The 16,799-nt window shown below is 47.7% G+C and overlaps 1 protein-coding gene and 1 non-coding gene across 2 annotated transcripts; one reads left to right on the plus strand and one right to left on the minus strand.

Annotated features, from left to right (window-relative positions):
* Nucleotides 1-677: 677 nt before the first annotated feature.
* On the plus strand, nt 678-749 carry trnaa-ugc. Its single transcript has one exon. It is a non-coding gene; the product is annotated as a tRNA-Ala (tRNA).
* A 6,996-nt stretch (nt 750-7,745) lies between these two features.
* Nucleotides 7,746-15,902, minus strand: srp9 (signal recognition particle 9kDa). Its single transcript, NM_001016786.2, has 3 exons — nt 15,829-15,902; nt 9,760-9,830; nt 7,746-8,205 (listed from the first exon to the last, which is right to left on the minus strand). The coding sequence occupies exons 1-3, from the start codon at nt 15,896-15,898 to the stop codon at nt 8,086-8,088; spliced, it is 261 nt and encodes an 86-aa protein (NP_001016786.1). The 5' UTR covers nt 15,899-15,902; the 3' UTR covers nt 7,746-8,085.
* Between the last annotated feature and the right edge of the window lie 897 nt (nt 15,903-16,799).

Raw genomic sequence — 16,799 nt, forward strand, 5'->3', positions numbered from 1 at the left:
CCCTTGGATGTTGCTGTCAGCGCCCCCAAAACCAGGTGTAATTATTTTTGAATTCCTGACCTGGTGTTACGTTTTGGTTGAATAAAAACAAGATTTACTGCCAAATAAAGCCTCCTGTAAGCTGATATACAATCCTACAATAAATGAAATATAGATATATACACACAGTATGCACTTGTAATTAATGATACATTGACTTCTATGAAAAATAACTCCAGATCCTAAATACATTATACAGTGAGGAGCAGAAGCAGTGGCACCACAAATACATTAAATACAGTGAGGGGCAGAAGCAGTGGCACCCAAAATACATTAAATACAGTGAGGGGCAGAAGCAGTGGCACCCAAAATACATTGAATACAGTGAGGGGCAGAAGCAGTGGCACCCAAAATACATTGAATACAGTGAGGGGCAGAAGCAGTGGCACCCAAAATACATTGAATACAGTGAGAAGCAGTGGGAACTTCAGCCCCAAATACATTAAATACAGTGAGAGGCAATGATTTCTGATACCCAGAGCCCCTTACCCTTTCACAAAGCTAGTTTCCGAGGGCTGGAGAAGATTTCAGCATTATAGAGATGATAAAAAAAATTAAAAATCGTTTGCATTGCTAAATGGGCTCACATGCTGTGACAACACCGTGGAATATGATTGTAGAACTGACAGCTGTGGGATGGGGATGTAGCTCAGTGGTAGAGCGCATGCTTTGCATGTATGAGGCCCCGGGTTCAATCCCCGGCGTCTCCAGGGTTTTGAATAAGAGAATATCATTAAAGCATTCACTAGTGTTCTGAAGCCAATGTGTTTCTACACAAATAAAGTGCTATAAATTAGCCTATACTTTAAAACAGGCTGCCATATTGAATTTGTAAAGGGTGCTAGAAAAGAACTGGCAGTGTAAATGTTGGAGAGTAGTGGTTTCCAAACTTCAGAAACCACAACAAATACATTAAATACAATGAGAGGCAATGATTCCTGACACCCAGAGCCCCTTACCCTTTCACAAAGCTAGTTTCTGAGGGCTGGAGAAGATTTCAGCATTATAGAGATGAAAAAAAAAATCAAGAATCGTTTGCATTCGTACATATGCTGACATACCCTAGTGGTAGACATGAGAATGACACCCAAGCAGGAGACACCGCTTTTTGCTATTATGCAGCTTGGGTTCTATTGAAAGTACATTGAACAGCAAATGGAAATTTGTTTAGGAGATGTATTGCATAAGGAAGAAGCAGTCTTGCAGACCTTAATGCACATGGCCAGCTTTACACAGGGACTGTTGGCATCTCATTGCACTATTCATTTGGAGGCATTAGATATATAGATACTGAAGAACTCTACCAGAAGACAATATTAGCATTTAACGGAACACTGTCATGGGAAAACATATTTTTTCAAAACCCATCAGTTAATAGAGCTTCTCCAGCAGAATCCTGCATTGTAATCTGTTTTTCCCATGGGGCTAGCCATATTCTTCATTTCCCAGGGTGCCACAGCCATGTGACCTGTGCTCTGATAAACTTCACTCACACTTTACTGCTGCGCTGCAAGTTGTATCCAGTTATATCGGAGAAACAATAGGTTAGCTGAAAGCAGTTCTAATGTGTAGCGCTGGCTGAAAGCTCAGACTCAGGCACACTTTACTGCTGCGCTGCAAGTTGGAGTGATATCCACCCCCTCACCCCCAGCAGCCGATCAGCAGAACAATGGGAAGGGAGCAAGATAGCAGCTCCCAGTAGGTATCAGAATAGCACTCAATAGTAAGAAATCCAAGTCCGGCTTGGGACTCCTCCAGTTATATCGGAGAAACAATAGGTTAGCTGAAAGCAGGTCTAATGTGTAGTGCTGGCTGAAAGCTCAGACTCAGGCACACTTTACTGCTGCGCTGCAAGTTGGAGTGATATCCCCCCCCCTCACCCCCAGCAGCCGATCAGCAGAACAATGGGAAGGGAGCAAGATAGCAGCTCCCAGTAGGTATCAGAATAGCATTCAATAGTAAGAAATCCAAGTCCGGCTTGGGACTCCTCCAGTTACATGGGAGTAGGAGAAACAATAGGTTAGCTGAAAGCAGTTCTAATGTGTAGCGCTGGCTGAAAGCTCAGACTCAGGCACAAGGCACTGAGATGGCGCCTACACACCAATATTACAGCTACAAATACATTTGTTGGTTCAAGAATAAAAGGTTAAATGGCAGAGGGAATTATTTGCTGTGTAACAGTGTCATTTAGAGATAACAATTACCCCATAAAAATCATGACAGAATTGCTATAAACTTTCACAAAATGAACCTAAGAGACACAGTTTCTGCTCATTCCCAGTCACATGACCTGAGTGCAGCCTGTCTGATCCCCTGATTTGATTGGTGAAGTTTGAACTTCCTCTCCAGCCTATCCAATCCCAGTGTGACTTTACCGGGACTTTCCCCTACACAGTATAGAAAGCTGAGTAGAGAGCAGAACACCCCAAAAGCCACCAGACCCAGGATTAGCCCCCCCCCCAATGGCGGCTCTGGGAGCAGAACTGGGTCAGCGGGGGTCCACAAGGGTCTTTTTTCACTGCCCATCCTTCCCATTCCCCTAAGAAAATAACCTGTGACACTAAGGGGGCGGAGCAACAACAGGGCCACCACACACTGCACTTGGGGGGTAACATGGCCCCGGGGGGCGGTGACTGGGCAGATACAGCTAAAAACTATTGGTGTTTCCATGTAATGTTTACATTATTTGCATTTAATTAACTCTTTAGTGTCGGTTATCTTCCACTGCTCTTAGGTCCATTACACTGACTGAGTGAGCCAATCAGCCTGCAGATTTGACACGTGACCGGTTGTTCATGAGTAAGGTACCGACTTTAATAACGTACATTTCCCTCTGACGCTTCTTTTTAAGATGAAGTCTGTGAAAATCAGACATTTATTGCTTTGCTTAATAACAAAGTTCCAAATTTGCCGCAGCCAATAGTCTCCCAGCATTGCCATGTGGCCTGGAACCCAAGGGGTTAAACCAATAACAAAAGATGGGTGCTGTTGCCGTTCGTATCCCTGGCCTTCTGAACTCCATTGCATCCTTGGCTTTCCCATTTTCTTCTGGGTTAATGGAAATGCAATTTGATTTTCCACGCCGGAGTCACGGCACATTCCCAGAATGCTGGACTCCATCCGCCACTTTCTAAAGTGCACTTACTGGCGATTAGCAATGTCACCCGCCGTATCTCCAGCAAAAGTGGCTGCTTCCCTTCTCACGACTGGGCTGCGGCGTATAAATAGCGTGGGTCACCGAGAGCCAGCACTTGGCATGTGTGCGCCACGGATCTGAGGAGCCGAAGGGTCAGTGTATGAACAAAACCTCTGTCTTGTGTCTGTGGCACCTTACAGCCCCCCTGGCATTCCCAGTACCCAGAGGCACAAACAGCCCCCCAGCCCAATAAATAGTGACTGTCTGTGGTACCTTACAGCCCCCCTGGCATTCCCAGTACCCAGAGGCACAAACAGCCCCCCCAGCCCAATAAATAGTGACTGTCTGTGGCACCTTACAGCCCCCCTGGCATTCCCAGTACCCAGAGGCACAAACAGCCCCCCCAGCCCAATAAATAGTGACTGTCTGTGGCACCTTACAGCCCCCCTGGCATTCCCAGTACCCAGAGGCACAAACAGCCCCCCAGCCCAATAAATAGTGACTGTCTGTGGCACCTTACAGCCCCCTGGCATTCCCAGTACCCAGAGGCACAAACAGCCCCCCCGCCCAATAAATAGTGACTGTCTGTGGCACCTTACAGCCCCCCTGGCATTCCCAGTACCCAGAGGCACAAACAGCCCCCCCCCAGCCCAATAAATAGTGACTGTCTGTGGCACCTTACAGCCCCCCTGGCATTCCCAGTACCCAGAGGCACAAACAGCCCCCCCCAGCCCAATAAATAGTGACTGTCTGTGGCACCTTACAACCCCCCTGGCATTCCCAGTACCCAGAGGCACAAACAGCCCCCCCAGCCCAATAAATAGTGACTGTCTGTGGCACCTTACAGCCCCCCCTGGCATTCCCAGTACCCAGAGGCACAAACAGCCCCCCCCCAGCCCAATAAATAGTGAGTGTCTGTGGCACCTTACAGCCCCCCTGGCATTCCCAGTACCCAGAGGCACAAACAGCCCCCCCCAGCCCAATAAATAGTGACTGTCTGTGGCACCTTACAGCCCCCCTGGCATTCCCAGTACCCAGAGGCACAAACAGCCCCCCCCCCAGCCCAATAAATAGTGACTGTCTGTGGCACCTTACAGCCCCCCTGGCATTCCCAGTACCCAGAGGCACAAACAGCCCCCCCCAGCCCAATAAATAGTGACTGTCTGTGGCATCTTACAGCCCCCCTGGCATTCCCAGTACCCAGAGGCACAAACAGCCCCCCCCGCCCAATAAATAGTGACTGTCTGTGGCACCTTACAGCCCCCCTGGCATTCCCAGTACCCAGAGGCACAAACAGCCCCCCCCCCAGCCCAATAAATAGTGACTGTCTGTGGCACCTTACAGCCCCCCTGGCATTTGCCAGAACCCACAGATTGCCAGTCCGGGTTTTGGATAGGTGCTGTGTGGGAGTAGGAATAGATGGTGTCAATAGGGCGAAACAGAGATATTAGGGAAAGAGGAAGAAAGTAGGGTAAGATGGAAACAGTAGGGTAAGGTAAATATTGTAGAACAAGATGTAGACAGACATGTGTGATGGCAATTGAAGGGGTGAAGGCTGTTGAGGAGTAATGGGGAAAGAGAGAAACAGTGGGACCAATGGAGAATGTATGTCACAATAACAACAGTAGGACAAATGAAGACTGTAGGTCAAGATGATGACTATAGAGACTAAGGCTCTTGGGATGTAAAACAGCAGCTTAAGGGCAATGGAATGATCAGTCCTACTGTATTGAGGCAAGATGGAATCAGTAGGACAAATGGAGAACTGTCTTTGTGTAATTTGGATCTCCATACTTTATCTACTAAAAAATAATTAAAACATTGAATAAACCCAATAGGGCTGTTCTGCCCCCAATAAGGGGTAATTATATCTTAGTTGGGATCAAGTACAGGTACTGTTTTATTATTACAGAGAAAAGGGAATCATTTTTTAAAAATTAAATCATTTGACTACAATGGAATCTATGGGAGATGGCCTTCCTGTAATTTGCTTTCTGGATAATTGATCCCTTTATACCTTTATCGTACCTCTCTATACAGGCTATGAGCAAAATTAGGGGGCTGTTCCTGCTGAATTGTGCTTAGTACAGGGGAATCCCTATGTGCCATAGTTTTATGGTATCTCTCTGTACAGGCTATGAGCAAACTTAGGGGACTGTTCCTGCTGAATTGTGCTTAGTACACGGGTATCTCTCTGTACAGGCTATGAGCAAACTTAGGGGGCTGTTCCTGCTGAATTGTGCTTAGTACAGGGGGAATCCGTATGTGCCATAGTTTTATGGGATCTCTCTGTACAGGCTATGAGCAAACTTAGGGGGCTGCTCCTGCTGAATTATATTTAATACACGGATATACCTATGCTGCCATTCAGCACATTATGACATTACAATTTCTATAAACATTGACAAAACAATATAAATGTGTGATTGCTGCAGCGCACACAAAACCCAGACGGATCCCTGCTGAACACACACACTGCGCTAATTTCTGTTTTGTCTTCATTTTCTTTTCTTGCAGACTATTTTCAATGTGATATGAGTATCTTCCCACTAACAGGACCGGCTCCGAGCGCAGCAAGAAGAACTGGAAACGCATTGATGTTTTTATTCAGATCATCGACAGCAGAGGAAGCAAAATCAGGGAGTAAATTGCCGCTAGAGAATGGGACACGTGACGGTTCGGGGCAGATTCTGTGTCTCAGGTCAGTGTAAATGTCCCCATACACGGGCCGATTGTTGCTGCTGATATGGGTCCCTTGGACAGATTCGGCAGCTTATCTGCCCGTGTATGGGCAGAACCGAGGGGCCTGGCCGACCGATATCTGGCCTGAAATTGGCCAGATCTCGATCGGGCAGGTTAGAAAATCCAGCCAGATCGGGGAGCACATCGGCTCGTTGATGCGGTCCCTGAACCGACTGCCCAATTGCCGCCAGTATAATTCAATCGTTTGGGCCCGGGGCCAAACGACTGAATAATTGTTTTTTTTTTTTTTTTTTTTTTTTTTAACTACACGCTCCCCGATATCGCCCACCCGTAGGTGGGGATATCGGGTGCAGATCTCACCAAACGAGCGTATCTCAGTGTGTATGGGGACCTTTACTCACACAGTAGCAGCATTTGGAACTGGCACAATACAATTTTTACAAACCCAAAAACTTGAACATAAGAATACACTCGGGTGCAGGCACATGTAGCTGAAATAGACATAAAAACGCAAGACTTTCAAACTCTCGTGTATTTCGGCTACATGTGCCCGCACCTGAGCCTATTCCATTCATTTGGGTGCGGGCACATGTAGGAGGCGTAGAGCGGTATTTTCAGCAATCGCTTTTCCACTTGCCAAAAATATCCACCTAAATATTCTCCACCTAAAAATGCCGCACAAGCCACACAGCCCCTGACTCTGGCGTTTTTCAGCCCCCCCTCCAGTGGCTCAGGGGTAACATGTTGCTCCCCAACCCCTTGGATGTTGCTCTCAGTGCCCCCAAACCAGGGAGTTATTTTTGAATTCCTGACTTGGGGGCAAGTTTTGGTTGAATAAATACAAGATTTTCTACCAAATAAAGCCCCCTGTAAGCTGATAGGGTGCATAGAGGCCCCTAATAGCCAATCACAGCCCTTATTTGACTCCTCCATGAACTTTTATGGTGCTTGTGTTGCTCCCCAAGTCTTTTTATATTTGACTGTGGCTCCCGAGTAGGAAAGGTTGGGGATCCCTGATATAAGGTGTTGAGGAACCTATTTTTATTTCTTACATCGTAAATGTCGCTGCAAAGAGTCCAGAAAGGATGCGGTAAACAATTAGGAGAACGTTACATTAAAGCCCTAATGGTATAACGCACAACAAACAGTAGCAGAGTAGTATCACTGTAAGTTAACTTTTTAGTATGTCAAAGGCGACTAGTTCTACTCAATTTTTCAATTAGTCTTTATTTTAATTAATTTATTTATTTTTATACATAGTTTTGTTAATTTGCCTTTTTCTTCAAACGTTTTAAAATGGGGGTCACTATTCAAAAAGCTACTGCCCAGTGAGGCTACAGTTATTGTTACTTTTTATTACTTATTTTTCTATTCAGGCCCTCTCCTATTCATATACCAGTCTCTCATTTGAACCACTGCTGGTTGCTAAGGTAATTTGGACCCTGGCAACCAGATAACTGATGAAACTACTGAGCGGAGAGCTGCAGAACAAAATAAATTACTTAAAAAAAAAAAACAGACCAATTGCAAGCCGTCTCCGATTACTCTCTACATCATACTAAAAGCAGACTCAAGAGTAAACGTTCCCTTTAATAAGTTCAAGTGAAAGCATCTTGAAAATAAAAGGAGTTAAGTTGATAATTAAAAATATAGGTTTTATTGGAAAGGTTCATAGAGGGTCTAGCCTCTTTTCAGAGCAAACATTTGGTACATTGAGACCTCTCTATTGCCCCTCCCCAGCCCCACCCTGGGGCAGTCTATCAGGCTCCACCCCACAAGCTGTTTGTCCCCCCAACTATTCAAATAGGGGGACAAGGCGAGATGAAGAGACAGCCCTGATAGAAACACAACTAAATGAACAATTAGCGATGACTAAGGGAATTTATTCTATTGATATCATTTTATACCATTTCTATATTTAAAAGAAAAAAAAATAAAATAAAGTCGGTCCATGACATGCTCAATACATCTGTTTTTGGAAGAAAGATCCATTTTCCTTAGTACAAATCCCAAACAAAATAAATAGAAGCTTTCCACTGAAAGCATAGCACTCTTCTGCCTCCGTCTGAGCAACTCCCTGCATGTGTGGCAGCTCAGTTACTCCAGACCTCTAACTGTCCCTTTTCTCAATCTTCTTACCCCCCACCCCTCCCCGGCCACGGTGTAGTGTGACCGCAGCAGCCCCTTCTCTCCTCAGTTTCAGACATTCAGTCTGTTTCCATGGCAGCACTGCGGGATTCCCTGGCAACCATTAGCCGCATCAGCTGACTGTGGAATTTCTCGATCTTCTTGACGTCCTGAGCCTGGTCCGTCCTATACAGTAAGCACTGAAAATAGAAAGGGAGGGGGGGGGAAACACATCAGCTATTTCAGACAGTCTGATCTTTTAGCCCCGTAGCGCAGTCTTATGGCGGATGGTGGCAATGCCAAGGTGACACATAGACAGATTGGCATCCCCGTATGCTAAGTGTCACCTCACTAATGCCTAGCGGGAACCCGCTGGGTGCTTCCTGATATCCCCTAGAACCTACAATGTAAAGATAAAACCTCCCTACCATTCTCTTGGGCTATTCTTTCCCATAACTACCCCCTCCATTCTGGCTGCCTGTATCCCTTACTGCCCACTCCATGGGCACAGTGACACCCAGCTGCTATTAAAGGAAAACTATACCCCCAGAATGAATACGGAACCAGACAGTTTATATTATGTTAAGTGGCCTATTAAAGAATCTCCCCAAACTGGAATATATCAGTAAATATTGCCCTTTTATATCCTTTCCCTTGAGCCGCCATTTAGTGATGGGCTGTGTGCTCCCTCAGAGATCAGCTGACAGGAAGTGATGCAGCTCTAACTGTAACAGGAAGTAGTGTGGGAGCAAAAGGCAGAACTCTGCCCATTCATTGGCTGATGGGGCCTAGCATGTATGTGTGCCTTGGCTTGTTTGTGTCCTCTGTGACTCCTATGATCCCAGGGGGCGGCCCTTAGTACATAAAATGGCAGTTTCCTATTTAGGATTACCCAATGGCACATACTGCTAAATAAGTATATTTATATGAAAATGGTTTATTTAGATGAAGCAGGGTTTTACATATGAGCGGTTTATGCAGTATATTTTTAGAGACCCACGTTGTTTGGGGGAATAGTTTTCCTTTAAACGCAAGGGCAGCCTGCAGGGGCAGTATTGGGTGTTTGCACCACTGGAGAACAGAGACCAAAACTGAACCCCCCACGGCTAATAGAACTTGATGACTTGGCCACTTCAGACTCACAAACCAACCTGTATCAGGCAGGCTAGAAAATCCCATTGGACATGGACGACATCAGTGGACTCATGTGCCCCTCTCCCAACAATCTTGGACTGAAGCATGAAGTGATGATTGGCCCAGGTTCCAAATGATCGGATCATTCTACATTTGGCCCAGCACATTGGTGACTAAATCGGACAAAGTTCCGCTCATTGGGTAACCATGCAAGAGAGGATCTTACTGTGTGTGGTGAGAGAGTAACCAGCACTTTATGGTAGCAGGGAGGAATCCAAGCCTTGGTAGTTACACTTCCTTGCTAGAAAAGGACAACAGCCCTCAGATACACACTGTGTTACTAACAGTATCAGGACCCCTGCCTGCCCAACATCCCATAACCAAACCACAGGGCTTATATGAAGTTGCCCCTCTAACTGCCCCTACACTTCTGGGAAGGTTCTCACTAGATACTGGAATGTCATTGCTCCTCCCAGCAGCCTGCTCAATCAATACGTGGCCAAACATCTTCCACATATCTATCGGGCAGGGATGTGGAGGTGTACGGCCAGCTTTACTCACTTTACTACTCACAGGTGCAGCCAGTGAATGAGGAGCAAACCTGCATATAACACACTTACCACTACATCATCTGTAACTTTAATACAGAGGTTCCCATCACAATGTCTGTATTTCAGCACAACACGAACCTACGGAAAAAAAATAAATAAAATGTTCATTTAATGAAAGAATCAGCCTGCCCCCACAGAAGAGAACAGTTTTGCCCTAATTTCATAATACCAACAGAACCAGTAATTTGCCTTCATTTTTTATGTTCATAGTATTTGAATTAGTTTATAGGTTCAGGAGCTCTCCAGAATGGAAGTTTAGCAGCTCTCTGGTTGCTGTGGTCCAGTTTACCATAGCAACTAGGCAGTTGAGTAAATGAGAGAAGGAAAGATGAACAGGAGAGGCCCTGAACAGAAAGTTATCAAAAGTAACAATAAAAATTAAATATAAAATAACTATAAAATCCTCAGAGCGACTGCTGTTTGGCTGCCGGGGTCAGTGACCCCCTTCTAAAAGCTGGAAATAGGCAGAACAAGGCAAATAATGCAGAAACTGTAAAATATAATGACCAATTGAAAAGTTGCTAAGAACTGGCCTTTCTGTAACTTACTAAAAGTTAATATGTTCAAATATGACAGGATTTGTAGAGCAGCAACATAATTGGGGTTGGATCTCCTTTATATAAAGCAGCAGTCTCTCAGCACTCAGAGAGGAGACCGTGTCCTTTTATAAAGGGCATCTCTGCATATCTATTAAATCTACCTTGGGAACCCCCCCAACAGGGCCACAGAGTGGGGAGCACAAGCCATACGGAGGGAATAATGGCACGACAATACCCTGGGATATGCCAATAAGCACCCAGTGGGGCACTAGAATAGAAAGAGCCCCAGCGCGCCAGTTACTGGCAGCCTTCACTCCAGCGAGAATCCCAAATCCAGCGCATTTCACATGCAGACATGTCATCGCCATGGCAACAGGAGAATTTTAATCAGTCTAAAAATAAAAGTACATTCAGATTAGCCCTGCGCTTTGCTGCCTGTTGCAGACCGGACTATTAAGTGGCATTTAGGCACCGCCGGAACGGGCACCGTGTGTTTCAGGGCACTGGGAACCCACCAATAAAGTCACTGGCCCTGGAGGGGAGGGGGATGGGGAGGGTGCAATTAAAACTTAATTTCTCTGCCCTTTATTGGACCTTTCTACCTATTAATGTAATGATAAATCCTACAGGGGGTATTTATCAAAGGATATAGATAGATCCAAGTATTAATAGCCACTACATTAGGCGACTAAATGGACTGAACCATGGTGCAAATTCAAGCCGGTTCTGTTTTTCTTAATGGTTTAACCCCAGTGATCAGAGCAGAACAGTAATGAGACTGACCAGGAATATCTGTATGGCTCAATTTATCAAAATCGGGCAAATATGCCTATGGGCAGTAACGCCTGGCAACCAAAATGTATTCATTGTTCTACCTGATTGGTTGCTATAAATTACTGCCTATGTGCAATTTAGTGTTGATATACGAATCCCAGTGTATTCTGCCCAGTATTCCATGCACTATACATGCAATAGACCATCATTAGAGCCGAGTGGCTAGTATATTATACAGTTTGTATAGTGTGTGCTCTGATCAGGCTGCTACAGGTTAGGCAATGCAAGATATTTAAAATGAAAGATCTGATTGGTTGCTATGGGTAACTGCACTGGTTTAATTTAAGGGGGCCATACACGGGCCGATTCTAGCTGCCAATATTGATCCCTTAGACAGATTCGGCAGCTTATCGGCCCGTGTAGGGGCAGGAATGACTGGCCTGCCCGACCGATATCTGGCCTGAAATTGGCCAGATATCGATCGGGCAGGTTTAAAAATTTAGTCGCATCGGCGGATTTAACGTGTATGGCCACCTTTAGTTAGTATGAATCTTGCCCCTGTCCACGTATGAAACCACATATAGATCCACTTAATTGAGTTATACCTGCACTGTCAGTATGTATAGGCCAATCTGCCTCCTGCACTTAATGGCTGTATTCTTTTCCTGAAGATTAAGGGTTAATAATCAGTTCCGCCATCCGCTGCCAGATTATAGAAGCCTCAGCTGCACTGCACATTCTGATTGGCTGGGCGAAGCAGTTAAAAAAAAAGTCTCATTAACCCTAAAGATCAACCCATCCCACCTGATCAACACATTTGGGGGAGAGTGAAGCGCCCACAGAAAGTACTGGCACTGGGGTCACTAGTACCCACAACGGACTCGTGCAGCTCATATAAGGATACTGGCGCACAGGACTCTGGGATTTCAAACTCTCACTCAAGCTGCCCATAAATCTACTGGCTTGGCAAGGGCCACCAAGAAATGGATCTTTGTCTGATTTGGGCCAAATTAAGCTGATCTGATTGGTGGCCCAAGGGCCAAAATGATTGGATTGTGCTGCTGGCCTAAAGGAGACCTGTCAGGAGAGGATGGCATCAGTCTGCCAACATGGTCCTCGTCCAGCAGAAATTGTAAACTTAATTGGCCCTAACTCCTCTTAAAATCTAGAACCTTATGGCAGCCGTTATTTGGACCCTCTCATCTAAGATGAACTTGGTGCCTGGCCCATTCTCTTAGCCAGATGCCACAAGAACAACATGTGAAACTGCAAAACACCGACAGCCCTTGTACAGGGTGTTTCCTGCATGGAAATAGGTCCCAACTCCCAGCAACCTGCCTGTAAAGGTTAAAGGAACAGTAACACCAAAACAAAAAAAATGTATCAAAGTAATTACCGTATATACTCGAGTATAAGCCGAGTTTGTCAGTACTGAAAATGTGCTGTAAAAGTAACCCTCGGCTTATACTCGAGTATATGGTGCTGACCCGGCTGATGTAACGCGCCCCCCTGTGCACAGCCACCCCCCGTGGTCAGTAGAGGAGTGTGCATGCTTCTTGCATCTAGCAGATCAGACCTGTGAAGAGCAGTTTTCAAAAGCTGAAAAATCCGTATTTCTGATAACACACTGACCTGTGTTATTGCACGATTACCAGCCCTTGATTGTGTCTGTGTTTTCATAAGGCTGCCTTTTACTAGTAAAATAACTTATTTAAAAAAATTACATTTGTACTAAGTCCAGCATCAAGAATTATTTTGCCCTAGTAACTAGTATTGTAGTACTGTGGTGGGACTTGTACTGGGACTGGGGTCGGAGGACAACCCCTCACGTGAACTGTGTCAAGTACTTGATAATTAGTATGGCAGCTTCCTTAGCCTTTCCAAACTTGCTTTTGTCTGCTGCTGTAGCATTTTTCTTTCCCTAAAGTTATCTATTATTTATTTATCTGTTATTTATTTGGTTATTGAAACTTAACAGTAGCGGCTGCATTTCCCACCCTAGGCTTATACTCGAGTCAATAAGTTTTTCCAGTTTTCTTAGGTAAATTAGGTACCTCGGCTTATATTCAGATCGGCTTATACTCGAGTATATAGGGTACCTATAATGTACTGCTGCCCGGCACTGGCAAAGTTGTGTTTTCTTCTATATAAATACCCCGCTGTGTAGCCCCAGGGGCAGCCATTCCTGCACTGGTACAGCTGGGGTGTTTGCTACAGAAACCCTACTACTATAGTTTATATAAATACCCCGCTGTGTAGCCCCGGGGGCAGCCATTCCTGCACAGGTACAGCTGGGGTGTTTGCTACAGAAACCCTACTATAGTTTATATAAATACCCCGCTGTGTAGCCCCGGGGGCAGCCATTCCTGCACTGGTACAGCTGGGGTGTTTGCTACAGAAACCCTACTATAGTTTATATAATACCCCCCGCTGTGTAGCCCCGGGGGCAGCCATTCCTGCACTGGTACAGCTGGGGTGTTTGCTACAGAAACCCTACTATAGTTTATATAAATACCCCGCTGTGTAGCCCCGGGGGCAGCCATTCCTGCACTGGTACAGCTGGGGTGTTTGCTACAGAAACCCTACTATAGTTTATATAAATACCCCGCTGTGTAGCCCCGGGGGCAGCCGTTCCTGCACCGGTACAGCTGGGGTGTTTGCTACAGAAACCCTACTATAGTTTATATAACTACCCCGCTGTGTAGCCCCGGGGGCAGCCATTCCTGCACTGGTACAGCTGGGGTGTTTGCTACAGAAACCCTACTATAGTTTATATAACTACCCCGCTGTGTAGCCCCGGGGGCAGCTATTCAAGGGAGAAGGCACAGGTTACATAGCAGATAAAACATCATTGTATTCTATAGAGTATCTGTTATCAGCCTACTATGTAACCTGTGCCTTTTCGCCACCTTCACCAGCTTGAATGGCTGCCATTTTGACAGAAGCTCATGTATTTGGACTTATGTAGAAAAGGAACATAAACAGCTTTATGTTTACAGACTGACCCAATGCCACAGACTGAAGGGAAACCATAAAGGCCCAGAATGTATCACTTTTTAATGGAACGGGGGGGGGGGGGGGGGGGGGGGGGGGACTGTGGGAAACAGCAGGTTGTAGTTATGGGGCCTTCAGTCTGTGGAATCAGGTATGTCTGGGTAAAAAAGAAAAAAAAACACATTCCTATTTCCAGTTGGAAACTCAGACAGTTTATACCTTTTCTACATAACTGACTGAGCTCATATCAAAATGGGGCCGTATATTTATTTTCTTTTAGTTAGACATGTAACCATAACTTGCCCCAGTAGTGCCAGCCTCTCCCTACTGCCCCAGCACTGCCCAGTGGGCACACACGTACCCTCAGAGTCCCACTGATGGGAGCCACTAGGGCCACACACAGGCCCAACAAGAGTGGCATACAGCTGGGGGTTGTGGGATGCCCTGTCCCCACACTGGGGGGGGGGTCTGACCTGTCCCCACACGGGGGGGGGGAAGGGGGGGTCTGACCTGTCCCCACACTGGGGGGGGGGGGGTCTGACCTGTCCCACAACTGGGGGGGGGGGGGTCCTGACCTGTCCCCGACACTGGGGGGGGGGGTCTGACCTGTCCCCACACTGGGGGGGGGGGGGGGGGGTCTGACCTGTCCCCACACTGGGGGGGGGGGGTCTGACCTGTCCCCACACTGGGGGGGGGTCTGACCTGTCCCCACACTGGGGGGGGGGGTCTGACCTGTCCCCACACTGGGGGGGGGGGGGGGGGGTCTGACCTGTCCCCACACTGGGGGGGGGGGGTCTGACCTGTCCCCACACTGGGGGGGGGGGGGGGGGGGGTCTGACCCCCTGTCCCCACACTGGGGGGGGGGCTGACCTGTCCCCACACAGGGGGGGGGGGGCTGACCTGTCCCCACAAGGGGGGGGGGCTGACCTGTCCCACAACAGGGGGGGGGGCTGACCTGTCCCCACAGGGGGGGGGACTGGGGGGGCTGACCTGTCCCCACACAGGGGGGGGGGCTGACCTGTCCCCACACAGGGGGGGGGGGACCTGTCCCACACAGGGGGGGGGGCTGACCTGTCCCACACGGGGGGGGGGGGCCTGAACCTGTCCCCACACAGGGGGGGGCTGACCTGTCCCCCACTGGGGGGGGCTGACCTGTCCCCACACTGGGGGGCTGAGGGGGGGGCTGACCTGTTCCCCACACTGGGGGGGGGCGACCTGTCCCCAACTGGGGGTGGCTGACCTGTCCCCACACTGGGGGGGGCTGACCTGTCCCACACTGGGGGGGCTGACTGTCCCCACACTGGGGGGGGGACCTGTCCCCCCTACACTGGGGGCGACCTGTCCCCACACTGGGGGGGGGGCTGACCTGTCCCCACACTGGGGGGGCTGACCTTCCCACACCTCGGGGGGGCTGACCTGTCCCACATCTCAGGGGCGGCTTGACCTGTCCCCACCTTAATGGGCTCCACGCCCCCACACTGAGCCCCCTGCCACCTACACTGTGGCAGCCCCCCGCCCCCAATACAACCGTTGTGGGGGGGGAAATAAAAATCTCACCCCTCCCCCTGCCCCCCACGGAGCCCCCTCCTGCCCCACACACGGGAGCCCCCATGCCCCACACGTGGCCCATAAAGACTTTTTACCTAATGAATCACATAATCGCTCTGCACAGTACGATGAAACCTAACCGTCCCAGATATTTCGAATCTAGATTGCCTCGCAATTGTGATACCCCACCGTAAAGCGGCTACAAGACTCCGCATCCTACCACTCATGGGGTCGGCCTGGTAAAGCTTCTCGGCCGCTCGGGTGAACTCCTCCCAGGTGCGGTAGTACGGCATGGCGGGGAGGCAGCGATCTAGCAATGAGTGGAAGCCAACACACCGGGATCACACATCAGCGTTCAGCTTCTGCATCTACTCGCACTTTCATTGGTCGGTGTAGTGACCCATAACCAATCAGCGACAGGCGCTCTGCGTGGCGTCACAAACACTTCCGGAGTCTGGGGCGCTATAGCCGAGGCAGTATATCCGGCCTTCTCTCTGTGCGGTGACGGTGTATTGGGGAGGTGAGCGCCACCTAGTGTTTGGAGGCTGCAGGCGTACGTACCGGATTCTGATTGTATTTCTCTTTTCTTTCCAGATGTCTGTGTTTGAGTTGGTGCTGTTAATACGTCATAGAAGCATTTCTGCTTCAACATTATTAAAGGGGTCGAAATTCAGATTCAGTGGGGGCTTTTTACCTTTCTGGGCTCTGCCAAAAGCTACTTATTTAATTAAATGTGAGAAACACTGTATCTCTGTGCAGGTGACCCTCCTAAAGATTTCTGGGCTCTGCCAAAAGCTACTTTTAATTAAATTTGTATCTTTTTTAGCTTCATCGCAGGAGATCAAAGGGAAATGAGGGGCTTTTCAGTAAGAATCCCGAACTGGGGGTTTGAAGCCGTCTACAATAGACGACTGTCCGCCACCAAAAATTGGGACAGTTCGGGATGGGTATCGGAAATAACTTCAGAACGAGAATCGCCCCCCATTCTATTTATAACCATCCAGTTGTTTGAACAGTCAGACTTAATGAAATGGAATTTGGAACTGTGTTTGTTCCTATCCCATATGGATTCTGGGTAATAATCAATGGAAATGCTGGGCACTGTATTACCTGGCTGTGGGTTCTTGGGTATTATATTATGGTAAATTGCGCTACGCGTATTCTAGCCTGCTGTGGTGATGGGGTATTATAACA

The sequence above is a fragment of the Xenopus tropicalis genome, chromosome 5, assembly GCF_000004195.4.
Source record: "Xenopus tropicalis strain Nigerian chromosome 5, UCB_Xtro_10.0, whole genome shotgun sequence".
In the NCBI taxonomy this organism is placed as follows: Eukaryota; Metazoa; Chordata; class Amphibia; order Anura; family Pipidae; genus Xenopus; species Xenopus tropicalis.

Excerpts from the sequence above, each read along its gene's own strand:
- srp9 (NM_001016786.2), bottom strand. The coding sequence starts at position 15,898 with ATGCCGTACTACCGCACCTGGGAGGAGTTCACCCGAGCGGCCGAGAAG. Across the intron at positions 9,831-15,828 it reads TTACCAGGCCGACCCCATGA|AGGTTCGTGTTGTGCTGAAA; the intron begins GTGGTAGGATGC and ends TTTTTTTTCCGT. Across the intron at positions 8,206-9,759 it reads AAGTTACAGATGATGTAGTG|TGCTTACTGTATAGGACGGA; the intron begins GTAAGTGTGTTA and ends TTCTATTTTCAG.